Genomic DNA, 20,085 nt, shown 5'->3' on the forward strand with positions numbered 1-20,085 from the left:
CCTTGCCCGAGTCAGAGATTGCCGACGAGGACCTGGTCATCTGTCCGTCGCCGAGACGTAGAACCTAGACGGCTCCTCTCGGAGGTATACCTGTACTTTGGCAGGGGGTCGGAGCTGGTAGGCTCGTCTGCCTGTGATGCTTCGGATGAGCTTCTCCCAAGATCTTCGCCTGCCCCAGCACTATCCGGAGGCTGATGTTGGGAGAACTATCTCTATGAGGTTTGTTGGAAGGTGGAGGTTAAGGTGGTGGTTGTCATAGACCACCCTCACAAGCACTCCCAGGAGGCCGGCACCGCACAATCTGCTCCTTGTGGCCCTTGAGAAGGTAGGTTGCTCAGGACCAGGCTGTCATATGTCCTCCTCAGAGTTCGTGTGTCCGCGCTGAGGATCGTGGATGTGGAGATGCTGTCCTTCCCAGGCGCCACGAGATGCGTCTTTGGGGGAGGCTATTGCGCCAGAAGGCCAAGGCACTTCCATCTCCACCGTCTGAAGATATCAGCTGATGGACTCGGGTATGTCCCCCTTCGCGATACAGGGCGGTCGCGTTGTTGGGAAACAGTGGTCCTCCAGCCTCATATCTGCCCAGCCAGGAGTATTGGCATCACGGTCACACTGTCGTCAACGTGGTCTGCCTTTCTTACGGCCGTACTTGTCCGCGTCTGGGGCGATATCTCGACGAAGAGAGCTCTCGTGTCTTTGTCAGTCGAGTCTCAGTCAGGAGGCTGCAGAAAACTCCTTCCCAGCTCGACCTCCCTTCGCCTCAATCCAAACCTGACCCTCCCGATCCTGGGCATCTTTTGGAGCGCCGCTGTCTCCATGCGAAGTACAGTCTCTCGCCACAGACACTGATTAGTCCAGTCATACGAGCACATCACCGCGCGCTGCATGCCTCCTTCTGAGCCGCAGAGGAGGGCAACGGTGGGCGGTCGCGCAGCACGAAATGTGGTTACAGTCCTATTATGCCAGGTTAGAGCTGCTCGAGGGAAAATTCAGCCGGATTATACCAAAGACGGGCACATACATAGTATTCGTGTCGACCAGGGTGAAGAGTCTCAGCTTCTCCCCCGTCGTCGACACCGTTCGCGCACCATCTCCCTCATTCTCGCCGGCGAGCAGAGGATCTATGCCCTCGCACTCGTCATCCAAGAATTCACTGTTGACCCGATGATGGGACATGTTGCTGGCATAAGGTGCCCACGAGAGCCGGTCTGAAGGAAACCCAAAGATCTTCATCTCAATCTTGCGCAGAGACATGTGTCCCTCAAATCCGAACAGCCACGGCTGGGTGTTCCAGACCTTGCCTCCATAGACATGTAGGATCAGCATCGGGGAGAGGAGGATGGTGATCAACGCGACGATCAGGAAGAGCGCCCCTATCGCCTTGCCCGTAGGGTTATTTGTCGAGAGCGCCACGGTGAGGACGCCAGTGAAGAACCACGCCGGCGTGCCGCGCACAAAGTACCGGGCTAGCATGCGCGACCACGTCTCTCGTGTGGTGATGGCGACCCGCTGGAATTTGTCCCAGTGGATCGTAGCACCGTACGTGCCGTCGAGGATCACAGTGTCGTCCTTGCCGATGCCTGCGACCTGGCAGTTAGGTTCGATGTCCCAGAGTTTGGCGCCCCAGTAGTCGTCGAGGTTTGTCCAGTCATGTCTCTTTCGGCTTTCCTCGTCGACTGGTCTCGTTCCATCACCGATCGCCGTTCCTGCGTTGTGGTTGTAGTATTCGCTATGGGGTAGAGAGTCGGTACGGTCCCCCAGTGGAAGAAGGCATATCATCCTCTCCAGCAGACGGTCACTGTCGTTTGCCAACGAAAGGCGCGCAAAGGCCTGAAAGGCAGAGTCTGTCTGGCTGACCTTTGGCCGTTGTCTCAGCAGGCCCATCAGTGCATAGGACAGGTCTCCTTCGAGGTATTTTGTCGTCCCTCGTTCCACGCGTCGTTTGAGGCATTCCAGTGCCAGGACGACGAGCTCCAGCCGACTCAAGGCCAGTGAGCCCTCGTAGTTGTCGATCAGCTGTCTCGCCACGTCGCCGTCGTCCCAGACCTGGGCAGGGAACTCCATCTTGGATATCTCCAGCGGAGCACGCACGTCTCCCCCTCGCGTGTATACTTGGATCTTCTCCCCTGCAGGACCCAGCAGAACCTCGGGCCACGTCCACATTCGCGTGCCCCATTCCCTCAGCAGGTCCAGCGTGGTGACCGAGGGCGGGAGACGGTCCCGACCTGTCCGCCCGACGACGATGACGATCTTTGCCGCGCCGCGGACGACATCGCTGATGCGGTAGACATCTTCCTGCAGCTCAACCTTGTCGGTCGACATGCAGCATTGGTCGGTCCAGTACGCGGCCACGTTGGCACTTTTGGCCGCCTCACGCGCGATTCTGTGGAGGGCGTCGGCATCAGAGGCCGCGTCCCGGCATTGGAGACAGTTGCAGTACGAAGAACCAGTGCTCTGGATGTCTTTCCTGGCGTCGGCACATCTCCGCTCGAATTGGTTCTCGGCCGTGTAGGAAATGAAGATGTACGTTGGCTCAACACACCCGCCGTGCTCGTCGATCCAAACTTGCGGGTCGAGACAGCCTCTGGGGTTGCTCTCGGTCATGCGGTCCAGGAAACACAAAAGACGCGGTCGCAGACATCTCTCGGAGAGTCGGAAGTCGTTTGTCGTCCCAAGGAATCTGGGGTCGGGCGTCTGGCCCTTGTTCTCGCGAAAGTTGCGCGCGGACAGAGGGTAGGACCAGTATCGATATGGCACGGGATCGTAATTGCCGTTGTTGCGCACTTGGCCTTGCACGTCGGTCGGGAAGATCATCAGCACAAGCAGGCCGATGCATGTAGGAAGCCAACGCAGGCCGACGTGGAGCCATTGTTCTTGTTCCCACGCGCCGATATCCCTAGAGGACGATTCGCGAAGGCCGTAAGCAAGATCGGAACTCGAGCTTGGGACCGGCATGTGCGAGTAGGGCCAGTAGGCCAGGCGGATGAGCCAGGGGCTGACGTTCTCGATATACGTCCGCCGCCAGGTCGTCTCGTTGTCCGCGTCGTAGAGCTCGTTCACCGTCTGGACACACAGCTTTTCCACCCTCCCGTCCAGCGGGTTGAGGTACCGATCGTCGTTCAAACCGGCGTACTTTCGCCGAAAGACGTCTCTGTGCCTGTAGACGCTGAGCCGTCCACCACTCGCAGATCGGTAGTAGTGGCCGGGGAGCTGGTAGGAGTGGGGAGACGTCCAGCTGAACCAGGCGCGCTCGTGGAAGAATTTCGGGTCGAGCCAGTAAAAGACGCGCTTGAGGTGCAGGTTGTTTGAGAGTCGGTTGAGCTTCGAGTCGGCGTCGAACCGGTAGGGGTTGTCGTCTGGCTCTTTCACACCGTGCACTTCGTAGTCGTCCTCGTTGAACTTTTGCTGCGTGGTGAGAGGAGCTGCAAAGTCGTTGTTGAGGGAGGCGCCGTCGTTGATGGACTATTTGAACTCGTTAACCCACCCCTTGTATTGGAGAGGTATTGACAGGATGAACTTACCACGTTATTCGTGGAGGGTACGGCGCCGTCGGAATGATGGTATGCGGGCGGATTGTAATAGTCGTTCATGTCGTACTAAAGGCATTTAGTCTTAGGAGGCGTTCGACAACAAAACGAAAATAGGGGCAATGGACCGTACAACGTGAGAATCTAGCACAGCATCGTTGACAGGAGGGAGGGCGTAGTCCCCAGTCGGCAATGCTTCGTAGGGAGAGCGCGGTTCTCGACCTGTGGTAGGACGTCTTGATATGCGTATGGGATTATGTCGGGCGGGAGGAGGGCTATGAATCGCGTAGTCATTTGGCGCCTCACCGGACTGGGCATAGAAATATGGATTGTATTCTGTCGGTCTGGAACTTCGCTGTCGTTGTCCGTATGACTGATGCGCCGATAAAGGGTAACTGGAGACGATGAACATTGAAGAACGGCCAAGGGCTGGATCGATACCTTACCTCTCCTCGGATTGTTCTCCGTTCCACCAGCCTTGTGCGTGGGTGCCCTGGTGCTATATTCAGCACTCAGAGCCAATGGCGACTCAATAACGAAGCACTTACCATTTTCAAAGTAGAATAGCGGCGATCGGTCCTGGAAGCAGGATACCAGGCTCAACAGACTCGAAAACCGGAAAAGAAAAAATGGTAGAGAGACCAACGTGGGAGCACGAGATCGAACGATGGTTATCAGGCTGCAGCTATAAACTCAATTCGCCCTTCTTTATGCTGCCAAGTCCTGCCAGCGAGTCGCCTTGTACATCCAAGGCGGACTGCCCTCGTATACAGACGGCAAGCACCAACCGAAAGGCTCTGAGCCCTGGGGAAAGAAAAAAGCGATTGGCTGGGCGCAGATGATAGAATTTCTAGTCCCAGCAGGAGGGCGAAGGGAGTACATCTTGAACGGGCGGCTGAAGCCCACGGAAGGCATCAGATTGAGTTTTTTGGGCAACTGCAAACTGACCACCTTTTGGTGATGCCGCAGAAGCCGGAAGGAGACGCTTCTGCGACGAGCGCCTTGTCTCGTCTTTGATCTTCATCCAAAGTAGGCGAGAAGCTCAACCAAAGGTCAGCCGACCCAGAGTCCCCGGGTAGATTGGGCCGGTTTGATTGGCTGCCTGCTCGTGAACCGATGGGGTCAGTCTAGGTCTGGGCTCTTGAATACGAGAAAGGCGACGGCTGATTGCACAGAGACAGTGCCGATCACCGTGGGCAAGAGAGTTCATATTTATGGGAAGTAACAGCAATAGTCTGATCATAAGAGATCGGAGAGTTCCCTTTCCTGCAACAGGTGGCTGGGGAATATGATGATGATGATGATAAACTTTACCTTCGCGGCCAAGCAGCGCATTTGAAATGACTCCTTGGTTCAAATGACAGGCCCCAATAGCCTGCCCAACAACGAATATCGGCCGTCCTGACCACAATATGTGTCCTCACGGAATCATTTTCTTGCCCCGATTGCTGGACATTGAAATTCAGAGGCTGTGGCAAAAGGGCATACGTAACAGTGGCATAGAATGGAGAGGCGCATAATGGACGGCGAGGCTGAGACCGCCTTGCCACTATACCAGATTGGGCGTGTTTGTTGCAGAGCTCCATTTATCACGTGCTTCTTGCACTTCGGGCCTCTGTCCGCCGCTGTTTATTTACATCTTGGGCTTGGCAACTGAATAACGGCGACAACGGCTCCTCCTCCATCATCACCACCGCGCGCTTTGAGTCGACTGCGTATCATTCCGGCTGCGCAGCCGAAGCTCGCTTCCTCAGTCGTCGTCCTCAAAGCTGCTCTGACTTTTGTGCAGCGCGCTGTTGATACATCTCTGTTATACTTGTTAGCAATTGCATGTTTACGTCGTGCCTGAACACGACTCTCAATCAGCAAACACCAGATGCTGTGGCATCTCCGATCAATGCGACTCGAACCCCCGCGACGTCAACATTGAGCGCGATACTCGGTCACAATGTCATCCCCTCTACTCCCTACGAAGTTCCCTTGCTGGTGCCGCGCAGTCTATTCCTGGGGCGGTGAAACGGACCGAGACCTTGGGTTCATCGAAGGCGATTTGATAGAATGCCTCAATGCAGGAGACGGCTCGTGGTGGATGGGAAGACTACTCAGAGACAGAAGAATGATGGGCCTGTTCCCTTCGAACTTCGTGGTTGTGCTCGAGGAAGATTTCGTCCCAACCCGCCGGTCAGCCAGTCCCATGCGAGATTTACACAAGAGCAACAGTGGGAGCAAGAAGACGCTGCAAGAAAAGAAGGAGAAGGCAAAGTCGAGGCGTCCGTTTAGCGGTTATAAACATGCGAAATCTCCTTCAGTCAACAGCGCACCTTTACCTCAGCAAGCCGCACCAATTTCTGCACCGGCACCGCAAACGTACGATACACGAAACCCTCCATCAACGGTCTTGTGGCAGCAGAGACCACCGTCCAGGGCCCCTTCAAGATCACCATCTCCCCTGCCACATCATGAAATCGGCTCTTCACCCCCGCCGCCTCCACCACCCCACCGGATCATTGGAGGCAGAGCTGCCTCACCTGCACCACAAGCATTCGACATGAATGATCGATACCAGACATTCTGCCGCACTCCTTCCCCAGCACCACCCTCAGTCAACGGACACACTCCCCCAATGATTCGGAGTGCCATGGACGATGTCATGTCCTCTCTCGAGGATATGACGTTAGTAAGAAACGATTCTGTCCAGCAGGAGAAGCCATTCAATCCCTGGTCCCCCGAGGCGTTCGACGACTTTCGTCGATCTGATGCTCGTCCAGGTCCCCGCCCACTTACCAGTCTAGGCCTCGGTGCTGGAGGCAGCACTTTCTCCGAAGGACCCATCAACTATAGTAGTCGCCACAACAGCCCAGATCGGTTTCAAGATGGTCCACCTCGATTAGAGAACTACGTCCAGAGAATGGAGAGTCGACTGCGCCGCATGCAACAAGCTCGAGAAGGGCAGGACTTGGATGCACCAGACAGTGACCCTCCGGAACCACCGCCCAAGAATTCGCCGTGGGCAAACTCTGCCAAGGCAGCTCGTCGACTATCGATGCGAAGAAGGAAATCCGCTATAGATGTCGGTGATGGTACCCTTTCAAGAGCCCTTACGCAGAAAACGAACTTGACCAACAACAGCAGCTCCAGTAGCGGAGCACAAAGTTCTGCAAGCACCGGGACCAACTTTTCGCGCCAAACAGCCATGACTTCTCAAAGCATTATGAGCGGGTATTCTGCTGGTGCATTTAGTGCTACAAGTGCGGGAAGTCTGGCAAGGAAGAGAATGGGCAGTCTTCGGGACCGTATGGCTAGACCGATGACTAGCACGGGCACCAGGGATGAGCAATGGACCCAAATGGAGACACGACCAAAGACGCCAAATACAGGAACATCTTTTCATGTGAACCATGACACCAGACAAGGGGCAAAGTCAGCGATCGGCTGGGAAGATGCGAGTCGAGGTGCAAATGGTGGGTTGGGGGGATTCACGACTCCCAAAGCCAAAAAGCCAGGGTTCTTTAAGAAGTTAATCGACAGTGCAAAGACCGGTGCTGCGAGCGCTAGAAGCACTATCTCATCCAGTCAAGCAGGAAGCACCTCTGGGTCGCCCACAAAAATGACGGGTATCGCTGGCGGAACCGCATTCAATGCGCCAGTTGCCACTACTCAGTCGCACAGTACATTTGGGAGGGATGCTGCCAAAGAGATGGGCCTAGTCAGCGGAGCCTCTGGCTCATATATTCTCACTCGCCGCGACGTCAATCGATCAAACACGCCAGGACCATCAGAACGCCAAGAGCGAGCCGATCGATGTCAGATGCTGGATCAGCCTGTTATCTGTCCAGTCGAAGAACTCTACGAGAATCTCCAAGGAGACGAAGACGCCGATGGACAACCTGTGTATTCGCCGTTCCAGCTCAGCAATCCAAGTTTCAGCCAGGTGGACAAGGCCGCTCGGTTCATCACAAGCATTCCTAGCAGCATAACGGCAGGAGGCCTCGCGACGGGTTTCATCTGCCGTCCATATCGAAGTGGCGTACAAAGATTACGAGCGATATTTATTTGGTGCGCCGAGAGAATTAGCTGGGAAGAAGATCATTTTGACAGCTACTCTTTCAACCAGGCAGCCGATACTAGAAGGGTCATTCAAAGCAAACGGGGAAGCAGCAAAGAAGTCGCAGAGGTTGTGCTTGAGATGTGCACTGCCATCGGCATACACGCCGAAGTCGTGCACGGTTATCTGAAATCACCTGGCGAAGAACTGGACTTGGACGCGATTGCTCGACCAAACCACTTCTGGAACGCCGTACTCGTCGATGGAGAATGGAGAATGATAGACGCCAGTCTGGCTAGCCCGACGAACCCGAAAAGAGCATTATATTCCAGCATCAGCACCAGTATCGCCGAAGCATGGTATTTCTTGACGCGACCGAGCGAGTTATGCTGGACGCATGTTCCCGTTGATGAACTCCAGCAACACATGATTCCCAGCATCAGTCCTGACGTGCTTCTAGCCCTACCTGGAACAGGCCCACCGTTCTTTCGGCAGGGCTTGTCGATGCACGCTTATGACACAAGTATCATTAGACTGGACGGCCTAGAAATGTGCACATTCAGCATCAATGTCCCTCCCGATGTTGAAATTGTGGCAGAAGTGGAAGCCAGGAGATACCTCTGCGACCAAGACGGCGATGTCTATGAAGACGCCGACCACCTAACGAAGAAACGTGCTCTTGCACAACCCAGCTGGTACCGCACAGTGCCTAACGCGGACATGGCGCAGAAGCGATATGTGATCAAGGCAATCTTGCCAGGGGACGAAGGGTTCGCCTACGTCAAGGTCTACGCTGGGAAGAAAGGTCTGATGCTTTCTTCGAGGGATATCGTGCATCCCCTGGCTCTTGCAGTACCTCTCTACCACTCGGGCGAGAACCCAAGCTATGAGTTTGTCATGAGGCATCCTACACCGCATGCCACACGACAAGATCTCTATGTCGTGCAACCGCAATGCTATCGCCTTGGGGCCGGAGAGACATATGTCTTTTGCGTGCGGCAACACCCCTCGTCGATAGCATCTACGCCGGCGAACGAACAGAACGGCTTTGAGGTCCGCCCTGTCAGTCCCAACCCACTTGGACGCCCTGCTAGCGCAATGAGCATGACTAGCAGTACGACCGGTTCCAATCCCAGCGACTATACCTACGGCAACAACGCCAACAATGCGGCTAGTGTTAAAGTCAAGGACAAGCCGGCGAAACTGGCGATCCAATCTCCCGGCGGCAAAATCATCAGGTTGAACCGTAAGCACGAGGGGATACCGCAGCCTGCCAGCCTGAAGGAAGTGGATGGTGAAGTTCTGGGAAGCTTCTGGGAGACCGCCGTCAAAGTCCAAGAAAGGGGCATCTGGAGAGGCCTGGTCCTTGCGGATCGGAGTGCCAGGTGGTGTGTTTGGGGAGAGTGGGAGTGCGTTTAATGATGGTGAATGCTGCGGGATCTAATGCCCTCTGAAGTTGGACAACATCGGTACACTAGAGGGAATCAATTTAGCACAGGTCGCTGGGGAATGAACTTGGATTTGGAGCATCGGGGATACTTGCTTTGGGAGACTAAAAGTTCCGGACTATTTATGAGGAGGACAGCCGGCTGGGACACGGAGGGTTTGAGCGCGAGTCGTTGAACATGCCAGTTTTCTATGGATGAAGATTGCCCTGCGCGCTATGACTTTGCTTCTTGCCTTGATGGTTGACGACACGATACGATGTTGGTCATACTCGTACATGTATGTCTTGTACAATTACAATTTCAGGGATTTTTGTTTTCCGGCAGTGAGATTAGAGGACTGATGATGGCCTTTGGTTGAGTGATTGCTTAATACGGTTCTCTGTTAGATAGAGCAGAGCGTTGCTATATCTCTCACAGCTCGACACGTCTGAATTCAGAGTCTTAGATGTCTGAGGTTGTTGGTGCTGTCTGGTCATGATGCTTCGCGGCCTTTGTCCGCTTTCGATAGAAGTCCATTCTTTCATTCTGATGATACTGATGCCTTGTAGCATCGTCGTTGTGGATTGACATACGTATTTTGCAAGTACTACCTCCATTCTGTATCGTGCTCTCCTTCCGAGGGCATCCCATTCGGCCTTCCCGACGGTCCGCATATGTTCCATTGTTTCCGCTTCCTCTTCTGACATCTCATCCTGCGCCATTAACTTGGCCCTCTTGGGCTTCGGACTGGCTGATCCGGAACCCACTTTTCCCCCTTTCGCTTTCGTTCTGTTCAGTATTTCCCCCCGTCTGATGCTCATCGTCGTGAACGGCAGGGGCAGCATGTTCATTCGAGGCCGTGATCGTGTCCACACTGTCAGAGGTAAGCTTTGACTTCGAAATGTCAGAACCCTGGGTCTCTCGATGATCTGTCATGCTTGCTTCCATGCCGCTTGTATTGTCCATTCCGAAAAATATCGATAACGTCGGAAGCAAATGGAGCGATGTTGAGGCTGAGGTTGAGAGTCTCTGCAGGGATAGAGGTGTGACTGAAAGTTTGATCCTGTTTTGAATGAAGCTCTCTCGGTTCTGTTGATCACTGGGTTACCAACTGGTTACCCACAACGCATCGGTCGATGGGCTCGATGGGGTAAAATGAAGTGTAAGTTGAAGGAGGTGTGAAGTAAATGAGGTTTGAAGTGATGTGAAGTGAAGTAGAAAGGCTGAAGACACCTACTGCTAGCATTCCATGGTGAAAGTCCTCGCCCTTCTCACCTGTTGATATCATCTTGACCTCTGTTCTTCCTTCCATTCATCTACTGACCACTGTAAGTCCATATTACATCACGTAAGAGATGGAATAATTCAGTCATATTCCCGTGAAGCCCATAGGGCTCTTTGACGAAAACACTATCCAAGACCTGCTCCAGGACTGCAAGGCTTGTCTCTCCGACTTCCAGGCTGAAAAGCTCACATGTCCAGGAGACCTCACGCATCAAAGTGAGACACATTCCAAACTGAAAGCATTGGAAGCACTCTCAAATGGACCACCATCGAGTCAGCCACTGGTGAACAAAGTTGAAAAGTCATCTGAGTTCGACGTTTGACGAATATGCTCAAGGATTCAAGATGTATGTAGGTCGATGTTGGTGGGGAGAAATGCGAGCATCCTGGCAGGCTTGGTATACCATTCGTAGTAACCGATTCCCATCTATTCGTGTCCTACACCTTAGAAACTACACATTAACCCCACCTTGCTTTCACTTTCCGTTGATGACCTTGACTTCGAGATGACTCTTTCGATAATGAGAGGACCATAAAATAACTTTCTGATGAGACATACATTTGGTGGTCTTGATTATCTCTACTATCACTCAACTGCTCTTTACCCTATCTCATCTTATAGAGATGGGGAGCAAGTCATCCGCAAAGTGGTCTATACATCACCATATATCAATCTTTCAACATATTCTTTATCCAAGCTCACGCTGCTCCTACCGCCCCCTATACGCATTAAAGCGAGGAAGCTTGTTGATCTCTGCGGGCCGCTCTCGCGCTGAAGTCCGTAATGGCTCGGCAATACAGACCAGGCGGGGATCACATAATACGAGTATATCGATTTTTATGTTGAATAACCGATTTGCCGATGCCAGAGCTATTGCTGAATACCTTCGACACTTATACCAACATCTACCCGCAGATAGACAACAGGTTTGCTCCCTCTGACAGTTCACATACTAGAGTCTGGACGCAAACCACCACAAACTATCATGGACCAGAAGCCCAATCCCAGCGACTTTAACCCTTCGGGCCACTTCGATCAGCTCTCGTCCAAATATGATAATCTAATCGGCCTCATGACGGGCGACATCGCACGCTACACCTTACGAGAACTGATTGAGCCGCCCAGTGCGGACATGGTGATCCACGACAACGCCTGCGGCACAGGTCTCGTCACCGAATACCTGCAGCAGGTTTCTGCCCAGCGGGGGATCTACCCGAGGAAGATCCACGCCACAGACTTTGTGCCGTCCGTCACCCAAGTGATGCAGAACAAAGCGACGCAACAGCAGTGGCAGAACGTGGACATCTCGGTCATGGACAGCCAGGACCTCACGTTTGCAGACGGCACGTTCGACCTGAGCATCACCAACTTTGGCATCTTTTTCCTGCCCGATCCGCAGAAGGGGGCGGACCACATCCACCGCACGCTGAAGCCCGGCGGCGTCGCGGTCGTCACGGCGTGGAAAGAGCGGCGGATCATGGACACGATCGCAGCCGCGCAGGAGGCGATCCGGCCGGATCTGAAGACCTTGTCGAGCCCGTGGGCGGAGCGCTGGTCACGGGAGGAAACACTGCGAGACGTCCTCGTCGCCGCGGGCTTCAAGGCCGAGAACGTGCGCATCGTGGAGAAACGGACGGACGCGGTGGTAGAGCCGTTCCTGCGCGACCCCGACATGGTCGCCCGGTCGTACCCTGCGGCTGTGGAGGGGTGGAGCGACGAGGAAAAGGCGAGACTGGGAGGGGAGATGTTGAGGATCGCACGCGAGAGGGATCCCGAGGATGGTGGTGTCGGCGGTCTCTACTTTGTGGCGTATGTCGCGATAGCGAAAAAGTGAATGATAACTAAATGACTGGTGTTGATTGAGCATCTGTTTGTCTAGTCTAGTCTACAGTGGGAATGTTGATATTTCCCGTCCCCTGTGGGCGTCTGCCCTGGGACACGCCTCACGACGCATAGAGGTCCAGTAAACCCTATGAAATTCCAGCGCTGGATTCGCAGCCGGCCCCCTAAAACGTGTAGATCAAGTTACTATTATATCACTCTTAATCCAAGCCAAGTCCTTCTTGAGTGTGTTTTTCCCCTTCTGGGGTTGCTGAAGTGCGGGGTGTGCTTATCCCGGCCATATCGATGGGTTACGGGCCGAGAGAGGTCAGCAGGAGGTCTAGATGTCACCAAGATTTCATATCAATGTTCCCCTCGTGCGAGAAGTGACTTGATAACCAGCCAAATTACTTATCTCACCCATGCCATCTGCAACTCATACTCTTTCTTTCACAAGCAGCTGTTTGTAATAGCAACTACAGAAATGTCATCCAAGCCCGTCATCGTGTTCGTGCCTGGCGCTTGGCATGTCCCTGAGACATTCTACCTCGTGGTTGGCGAGCTCGAGGCCGCCGGCTATGAGACCAGGGGAGTCAAACTCGCCTCCGTCGGCTCGCCCGAGCCGCTCAAAGACTTTCAGCCTGACGTGGAGGCCATCCAACAAGTGTTGAGGCCAGTTATCGAGGACGAGGGGAAAGAAGTCTTGCTTGTCGTCCACTCCTACGGGGGTGTCGTGGGAAACGAAGCCGTGAAAGGCCTGGACAAAGCCTCACGCGAAAAGGAGGGCAAGAAGGGAGGCGTGTCGCACATCTACTTTTGCTGCGCCTTCGCCCTGCCTGAAGGGGTGTCCCTGATGGACGCGCTCAACCAGACCCCCCTGCCGTGGTTTCGGATCAATGACTCTGAAGACATTGTCAACCCCGCCACGCCGATCGACACATTCTACAACGACGTCGACGGCCCGGAGAAATACGTGGCAATGCTGAAGCCGCACAGCTACCGCACCTTCTTTTCAAAGGTGACGCAGCCAGGCTGGAAGTTTGTGCCGAGCACATATCTGCTGTGTGAAAGGGACGAGGCCATCCCGATTCATGCTCAGAAGGGGATGGTGGAGGGAGCCCAACAGGCTGGGGCGCAGATGAGGGTCGAAACCGTCGACGCCAGTCATTCGCCGTTCTTGAGCATGCCGCAGGAGATGGCGAGGTCAATTAGGCGCGCGGCGGGTGAGGCTGTGTAGAGGGGGAATGGTGCAGCATGCAAGGCGGAGGTTGAGATAGAGCTGAGAATATCCGGAGATGTGAATAGGTACATATGTATGAAATGTGTATACAACTTGTCTGGCCCTCTGTGTCTAGAGCCCTAGTTCGACAGAAGAGCAGACAGGGCTGAATGATCCGCCGTATTACCCCGGATCTGTGGAGCCATTTCCCGCTTCCGATTGGCTGTCGATGACTGAAAGGGCGCAGGCGCAGACGAAAAAAGATTCCGATTTTGTCCCCGAGATTTTCTTCATGGGCAAACCAGATTTTGTGACCATCTCGAGGGCCTGACAGCACAAAGACCAACTCAGCACGGTAATACCTTTTGCCTGCCACCCTGCTTGACATATCTCTTGGAGCTAGAATACCGCCCGGGGTTCTTTGATTTCGTGAAAAACATGCCTCTCCCATAAACTGTCGCGTTCTTCCCACCTCTCTCTGCCCCGCCATGAGTCAAAATAACCCTCCTCCAAAACTCCCCTCTCTAGACCACAGCACCAGTATCCCTCCTCCCGCGACCTTACACCCCAAACCTCGCTCTGCCGTACCCTCATACCTGCTGAACGGTTCCTCTCCCCTACACCGTTCGCAGACGACGACTCGAGCGCAGGAACGAGAGAACCTGGCATCTTCTATCCAAGCTACGTACGGCCGGCGGAAAACCATAGATCTCACCGCCGAAAGCCAGACAACTTCACAGGCCACCATGCCGAGCGGGACGTCATGGCTGGGCCTGGAGAATACGCAGAAAGACACCGAGTCGAAACGTCCTACAACACTGCATACCCCCGCTCGAGACGAGCGAGACGAAGCACCACCCACCCCTCCTGCCTCCACGGTGTCGCGCCCTGCAAGTCCCTATACACTGAATCCGCCCATCGACTTTGACGGTCTTTCCTGGCCGTGTATCGGCACTCGCGAACGCCTCGATCAGACTCCCGAACAGGCACAGGTTCGCCTCGACAAACTCGCGGGGGCGGTCCGGACGATATTCGAGTGTATAGGCGAAGACCCCGACCGCGAGGGACTGCGAGATACCCCGGAGAGATATGCCAAGGCCCTGATGTATTTCACCAAGGGCTACGAGGAGAACGTGCGGGACTTGGTCAACGGGGCGGTCTTTCATGAAGACCACGACGAGTTGGTCATTGTCAAGGACATTGAAGTATTCAGCCTGTGTGAGCATCATATGGTGCCATTTATTGGGAAGATGCATATTGGATACATTCCCAACCGGCGCGTGCTTGGGTTGTCGAAATTGGCCAGACTGGCGGAGATGTTCTCGCGCAGGCTGCAAGTTCAAGAGCGGTTGACGAAGCAGGTTGCCCTGGCGATCGCCGAAGTCCTGAAACCACAGGGCGTCGGGGTCGTGATGGAGAGCAGTCATCTTTGCATGGTGATGAGAGGCGTGCAAAAGACCAGCAGCTCCACGACGACGAGTTGCATGCTGGGCGCCATGAGAAGCAGTGCCAAAACCAGAGAGGAGTTCTTGAGCCTATTGAATCGGAAGTGATGGTCCTGGCATTCATGTACGGATGGATGGATGCATGGGAGGGCTCCTCACTCTTGGGTCCGGGTTATGATCAGAGACATGTCTGGGCAATGTGTGGCGCTTTGGCGAAATTTCAACAAAAATATGGGAATTGGCGTAACCTCAACTCAACGGTGGTTAAAGTCGCTATCGATACCCAAGGTGAACAGTACTTTTGTACTGGATGGATATATATCTGGGAGCAGCTCGGCTCCCTAGTAAATATGGATATGTATTACTGTTTTGCTATTTGCTTCCACGTCCCCACGTAGCTCTGAGGCAAAGTCGGACGACCAGGAGATCATCCTCTTATTGATTTCTAGGCATCCTGTCCGCAGAGACTCGTATATCCCTACCGGTAGGTGTATCAACATGACTGACCACTTGGTACCTTGTAAAGAGATGTGATACGTGGTTGCTGCACGTGATTCGTCTTGGCACAATTTGCTCATGGTTCGTGACTTGTGACTAGGATATCGTCTCTCTCTAAAGGCCCTCATCTGCTACGCCTCTTCGTGTCTATGGACTGAGATATTCCGCCGACGTACTATCAGACTAGTGGGTCTGATCGCACCGGTCTCAGAATTTGATAGAAACTCGCCCACGCCCAGTCGAGCCACGCACGCACCTCCTGGTGAGTCTATCAACCCAGACAAGGCGGAAACCGTTCCGGACTCACTGATAGCCAGCTAATTGGTTTTTTCTTTCTTTTACAAACGAGACAGTCTTGCCGCCATTGGCCCTCCAACTCAGCCTTGCCGCACGTATCTCTGTTACATTGAGATTAGCGATAGAGCTCAGCCGGTACCCTGTATCGTGATCAACGATGGGCAAGCTTGTGACAGTAGCGACTTGCTCCCTCAACCAGTGAATTCACACCCTAAGAATCCACCGGATGAAATCTGACACTTCGCAGATGGGCGCTTGATTTTGACGGCAATGCGGAGCGCATCATCACAAGTATCAAGCAAGCCAAGGCAGCGGGTGCTCGGCTGAGAGTCGGTCCTGAGCTGGAGGTTTGCGGATATGGAGTACGTGGTCCTGGCATTCTACCCCAGTCCTGTTTGAGCGTGTATATAATTATGACTATCCAACCTGCTACGGCTTGTCGTGCTGACTGTCCATCAGTGTGCAGATCACTAGTAAGCCTTCTCGACCAAGGGCTACTCAGTCATCACTAACCATCCTAGCTTGGAGGGCGACCTCTTTCTTCACTGCTGGGAATCTCTGGCGACCATCATCACCCACCCCGATGTCAGCGACTGTATCCTCGACATCGGCATGCCTGTGCGCCACAATTCAGTCCGCTACAACTGTCGCGTTATTGTCTTGAACAAGAAGATTCTCCTCATCCGTCCCAAAATGGCCATGTGCGAGGAAGGCAACTACTTTGAGTCTCGATGGTTCACCCCGTGGACACGGAAACGAGAAGTCGAAGACTACCCGCTCGAAGATGCAATTAGCAGCGTCACAGGCCAGAGAACTGTATGTCAAAGCCTGTGTTTATCGCCAGCCTTTTACAGCTCTGTTCAATCTAACAAGGGATAGGCACCGTTTGGCGATGGCGTTCTCCAGACTATTGACACGCTGGTTGGCGCAGAAACGTGTGAAGAGCTGTTCACTCCAAATGCTCCTCATATCCATATGGGATTGAATGGCGGTGAGTTTTGAGAGCTACCGTGTTTATACTAGGCTTTGTTCTCTGCTTTCCCTTTCTCGCCGTCTTGTCCCTGGTTGCTTACAAGTCATTCAGTCGAGATCTTTGTGAATTCCAGTGGCTCGCACTACGAATTGAGAAAGCTGCAAACCCGTGTTTCTCTGTAAGTTCTCATTATCATCGAGTCTGTATCGGACCAAGGACGCTTTTGTGTCGAGATACTGGGCTGTCCAAGCTGGGACTGACTTTGCGACTACCAGCATTCGAGAGGCCACGAGACAGAATGGCGGTATTTACGTGGTATGTATTCCAGGAGGCATGGTACTACTTTTCTCTCATGCTGACGGTCAATAGTATTCCAATCAACGAGGCTGCTCGGGAGACAGATTGTACTAGTAAGTGCTGCGTCAAAGCAGTCTCGCTGATGCTTTATCTTTACCGATCACCTGTCCCGGCACAAGTCTTTTGGGCTAACGCATGACAAGTGATGGCTGTGCCATGATCTTCGTGAACGGCAGACTGTTGGCCCAAGGGAGCCAGTTCAGCTTGAACGACGTTGAGACTATCACCGCAAATGTCGACCTCGAAGATGGTAGGTGATCCTGCAAGGATCCCACGTCCATTGATAGGCGTTGTTTCCCTCCTGGCGGTCCTTATAACAATTGACGAATCTAATGATTTGCCAGTGCGCTCATTCCGTGTCTCTCACTCGCGAGGTCTCCAGGGTGCCGAGGCCCTGCCGTACCCTCGTGTACCGGTCGACATCCGCTTGACGCACCCAGGCTTCGAACAGACCGGAAAATTCCTCGCCCCCTCTCCGGATATTCCAATTCGCTATCATTCTGCCGCTGAGGAAATCCAATTGTAAGTGGCCCTCAGGGTCCCCTGAATCATACATTTGCACAGGGTACCAGCATTTCTCTGGTGTGGTCCTTAATCCTTGGAGTCCTGGCCATGTCCAACTCTTTGAATCTGCTTCTTCTCCGAACCTCTTCTTTGTTCTATCAACGAAACTGGAATATTGCTGACATGTCCCTTCACCTGTTGCAGCGCCCCAGCTCTTTGGCTTTGGGACTACTTGAGGCGTTCTAGAACGGCGGGTTTCTTCCTGCCTTTGTCTGGTGGGATCGACTCTGCATCTACGGCTGTCCTTGTGTTTTCAATGTGTCGGCTGCTGTATGATGCTGTCACATCCGAACAAACCCTACCTCACACAAAGGAACTCGTTTTGGATGACGTCCGACGAGTCTGCGCACAAGCCAACGACTGGACCCCATCGAGTCCACAGGAAATTTGCAGTCACATTTTTCACTCTACCTACATGGGATCAAAGTACGTGAGCACTGTCTACCAAGGCGCAAACCTTGGTTCTCAGACTTTTTCAGTCTCAACTCAACTTTCAGTGCTGACACACTAGCAGGAACAGTAGCAAGGAGACCCGGTCTCGAGCAGCGGCGCTTGCGAAAGCCATTGGATCCTATCACATCGACCTCAACATTGATGGTGTTGTATCTGCTCTTACCACATTATTCACTACTGTCACCGGATTTACTCCGAGCTTTACTTCCAGTAACCCTTCCGAAGGGCTTGCTCTACAGTATGTGAATCTATCCGGCGGCTTATACCTTCTCCACCATTTCAATTTCCATTCAAAAGCTAACGAGGTTCAGAAACATTCAAGCGCGCATACGTGTATGTTCATTCTGTCCTATGCACTCAAAATAGCGGGATATCATACCGAGCATTCTTCAATGATCGATGTGCTAACAATTTGACAACTTGCAGATGGTGATTGCGTATTTTTTGTACGTGTTTGGACAGCTGCCCTATAAGGCAGAGAGATTGTCCCCTTGATGGCAATTTGGATTTTCATTGACGAACAATTAGTGCCCAACTCTTACCGAGTGTCCGAAAGCGCAAAGGAGGCGGCGGTCTTCTAGTTCTCGGCTCCGCCAATGTTGACGGTATTTATCTCTCCTCGGAATCCACCGAGATACTGTACTGATTAGATCAGAGCAGCTCCGCGGGTACCTGACCAAGTATGATGCGAGTAGCGCGGATATAAACCCAATCGGCGGCATATCTAAGGTCGATCTTCGAATGTTCCTCGCTCATGCCCGGGACAACCTCGATCTCCCTCTTTTACAAGGCTTCCTCGACGCCACCCCAACCGCCGAGCTGATCCCGACAACCAATGCCGATGCCCACACCCAATCCGACGAGGAGGAAATGGGCATGACATACGCCGAACTCAGTGTGCTCGGCCGTCTGCGCAAGGTTGGCCGTCTCGGCCCATGGGGCGTCTTTGAAAAGGTAACTGTTCTGACTTCAATTGTTTTTCGCAACACTAATATTCCATGCCCAGCTCCTCCCTATCTGGACATCTCCCCCACCAGACTCGGAGGCGATCGCCACAGAAGCTCGCGGCGCACATACAGATCCCCAGTATGTACACAGTGTGGCGCATGGTGAGAGTATGACGCCGCGTGCCGTGTATGAGAAAGTGCGGAAGTTCTTTTGTGAGTATAATTCGTGCCGGGATATTCGCTCGTCTCACGTGGAACAGATTACTATGCAATCAACAGACATAAGCAAACCACCCTCACTCCAGGATTGCACATGGAACAGTAAGTGTCAAAGAGAATATGCGATGAAAGCCACCGTTTTGGCCGCTTACGTTATGTCTTTGAAACTTCTACTCACCATTGCTTAGATATTCGCCGGATGATCATCGATATGATATGAGACCCTTCTTATACCCCAGCTTCACAGCGCAGTACCGCAAGATGGAGCACGCAGTCAAGGTACTTGAAGACAGTGCGAGAAATGGTGCTTGATGCAGAATGTCACGTCTCTGTGGTGATGTTTTATGTCGGAGTATGTAAGAGCACTTGCAATCATAGACATCCACTCTTCGACGAGCACAAGAAACAGCGAATAGCTACAAATTGTTGATAGTCTTTTGCGCCAATGTTCTTCTGCGCGATTGCACGAAAGAATCTGTCTGTACCTCTCGCACATCAAAGTCTATACAAGCAATAGAGTACGGCCGGCTCTCGCCTCTCTGGTACGACAAATTCATGCTAGGGGAAGGTAATCCGGAACTAAGCTCACTCAGCTCTAGGACGAGAGGAGATGCCGTTCGATCCTATGCCCCCGTCCACGCAAGCAAGCACCGCGCAATACTGATCCGTCTCTTAGCAACGGAGGTAAGGATCAAGCAGGCCAACCTTTTTCCACCCAATCTAGACAGCGGGCATAATTTCCCGGGTTTGGATTTCTTATATCACATCCTACAATCATGTGACGGACCACCCATCTTACGACTCGTACGGTGTTGATTATCCGTCACGATGTGTTGGCCGGTCTTTAAAACAGGTTATTGCAGTTAAGTCCACAGGGGTGAACTAGGGAGTGAATATACGAGATCTCTAGATCCATGGTTCCCTAGGCCTGTCGAGAAAGCCACCCCTGGAAACTCGCCCAGAAGTTCGATTTCGACAGTCAACATCAAAGTCCTTGTGATCTGTTTC

At 53.2% G+C, this 20,085-nt stretch overlaps 6 protein-coding genes across 6 annotated transcripts; 5 read left to right on the forward strand and 1 right to left on the reverse strand.

Moving 5' to 3' along the window:
* Positions 1-957: 957 nt before the first annotated feature.
* On the reverse strand, positions 958-4,078 carry AYO20_02503 (hypothetical protein; the record flags this gene model as incomplete). Its single annotated transcript, XM_022640807.1, has 5 exons — positions 958-3,462; positions 3,522-3,596; positions 3,661-3,922; positions 3,974-4,020; positions 4,076-4,078. The coding sequence occupies 5 exons, from the start codon at positions 4,076-4,078 to the stop codon at positions 958-960; spliced, it is 2,892 nt and encodes a 963-aa protein (XP_022503063.1).
* Positions 4,079-5,475: 1,397 nt separating this feature from the next.
* Positions 5,476-8,991, forward strand: AYO20_02504 (hypothetical protein; the record flags this gene model as incomplete). Its single annotated transcript, XM_022640808.1, has 1 exon — positions 5,476-8,991. One exon carries the CDS (start codon positions 5,476-5,478, stop codon positions 8,989-8,991), a length of 3,516 nt encoding a protein of 1,171 aa, XP_022503064.1.
* Positions 8,992-11,269: 2,278 nt separating this feature from the next.
* AYO20_02505 (hypothetical protein) lies at positions 11,270-12,118 on the forward strand (the record flags this gene model as incomplete). Its single annotated transcript, XM_022640809.1, has 1 exon — positions 11,270-12,118. The coding sequence occupies one exon, from the start codon at positions 11,270-11,272 to the stop codon at positions 12,116-12,118; it is 849 nt and encodes a 282-aa protein (XP_022503065.1).
* A 471-nt stretch (positions 12,119-12,589) lies between these two features.
* AYO20_02506 (hypothetical protein) lies at positions 12,590-13,342 on the forward strand (the record flags this gene model as incomplete). The annotated part of the gene is made up of 1 exon (XM_022640810.1): positions 12,590-13,342. The coding sequence occupies one exon, from the start codon at positions 12,590-12,592 to the stop codon at positions 13,340-13,342; it is 753 nt and encodes a 250-aa protein (XP_022503066.1).
* A 470-nt stretch (positions 13,343-13,812) lies between these two features.
* Positions 13,813-14,877, forward strand: AYO20_02507 (GTP cyclohydrolase I; the record flags this gene model as incomplete). Its single annotated transcript, XM_022640811.1, has 1 exon — positions 13,813-14,877. The coding sequence occupies one exon, from the start codon at positions 13,813-13,815 to the stop codon at positions 14,875-14,877; it is 1,065 nt and encodes a 354-aa protein (XP_022503067.1).
* An 844-nt stretch (positions 14,878-15,721) lies between these two features.
* Positions 15,722-19,389, forward strand: AYO20_02508 (NAD+ synthetase; the record flags this gene model as incomplete). Its single annotated transcript, XM_022640812.1, has 16 exons — positions 15,722-15,762; positions 15,812-15,926; positions 16,024-16,037; positions 16,086-16,380; positions 16,444-16,555; positions 16,649-16,715; positions 16,771-16,852; positions 16,907-16,947; positions 17,038-17,144; positions 17,239-17,416; positions 17,973-18,149; positions 18,440-18,516; positions 18,567-18,865; positions 18,918-19,071; positions 19,119-19,179; positions 19,266-19,389. 16 exons carry the CDS (start codon positions 15,722-15,724, stop codon positions 19,387-19,389), a joined length of 1,944 nt encoding a protein of 647 aa, XP_022503068.1.
* Positions 19,390-20,085: the final 696 nt, after the last annotated feature.

This window comes from Fonsecaea nubica (genome assembly GCF_001646965.1).
Source record: "Fonsecaea nubica strain CBS 269.64 chromosome Unknown Scaff11, whole genome shotgun sequence".
NCBI classification, from domain to species: Eukaryota; Fungi; Ascomycota; class Eurotiomycetes; order Chaetothyriales; family Herpotrichiellaceae; genus Fonsecaea; species Fonsecaea nubica.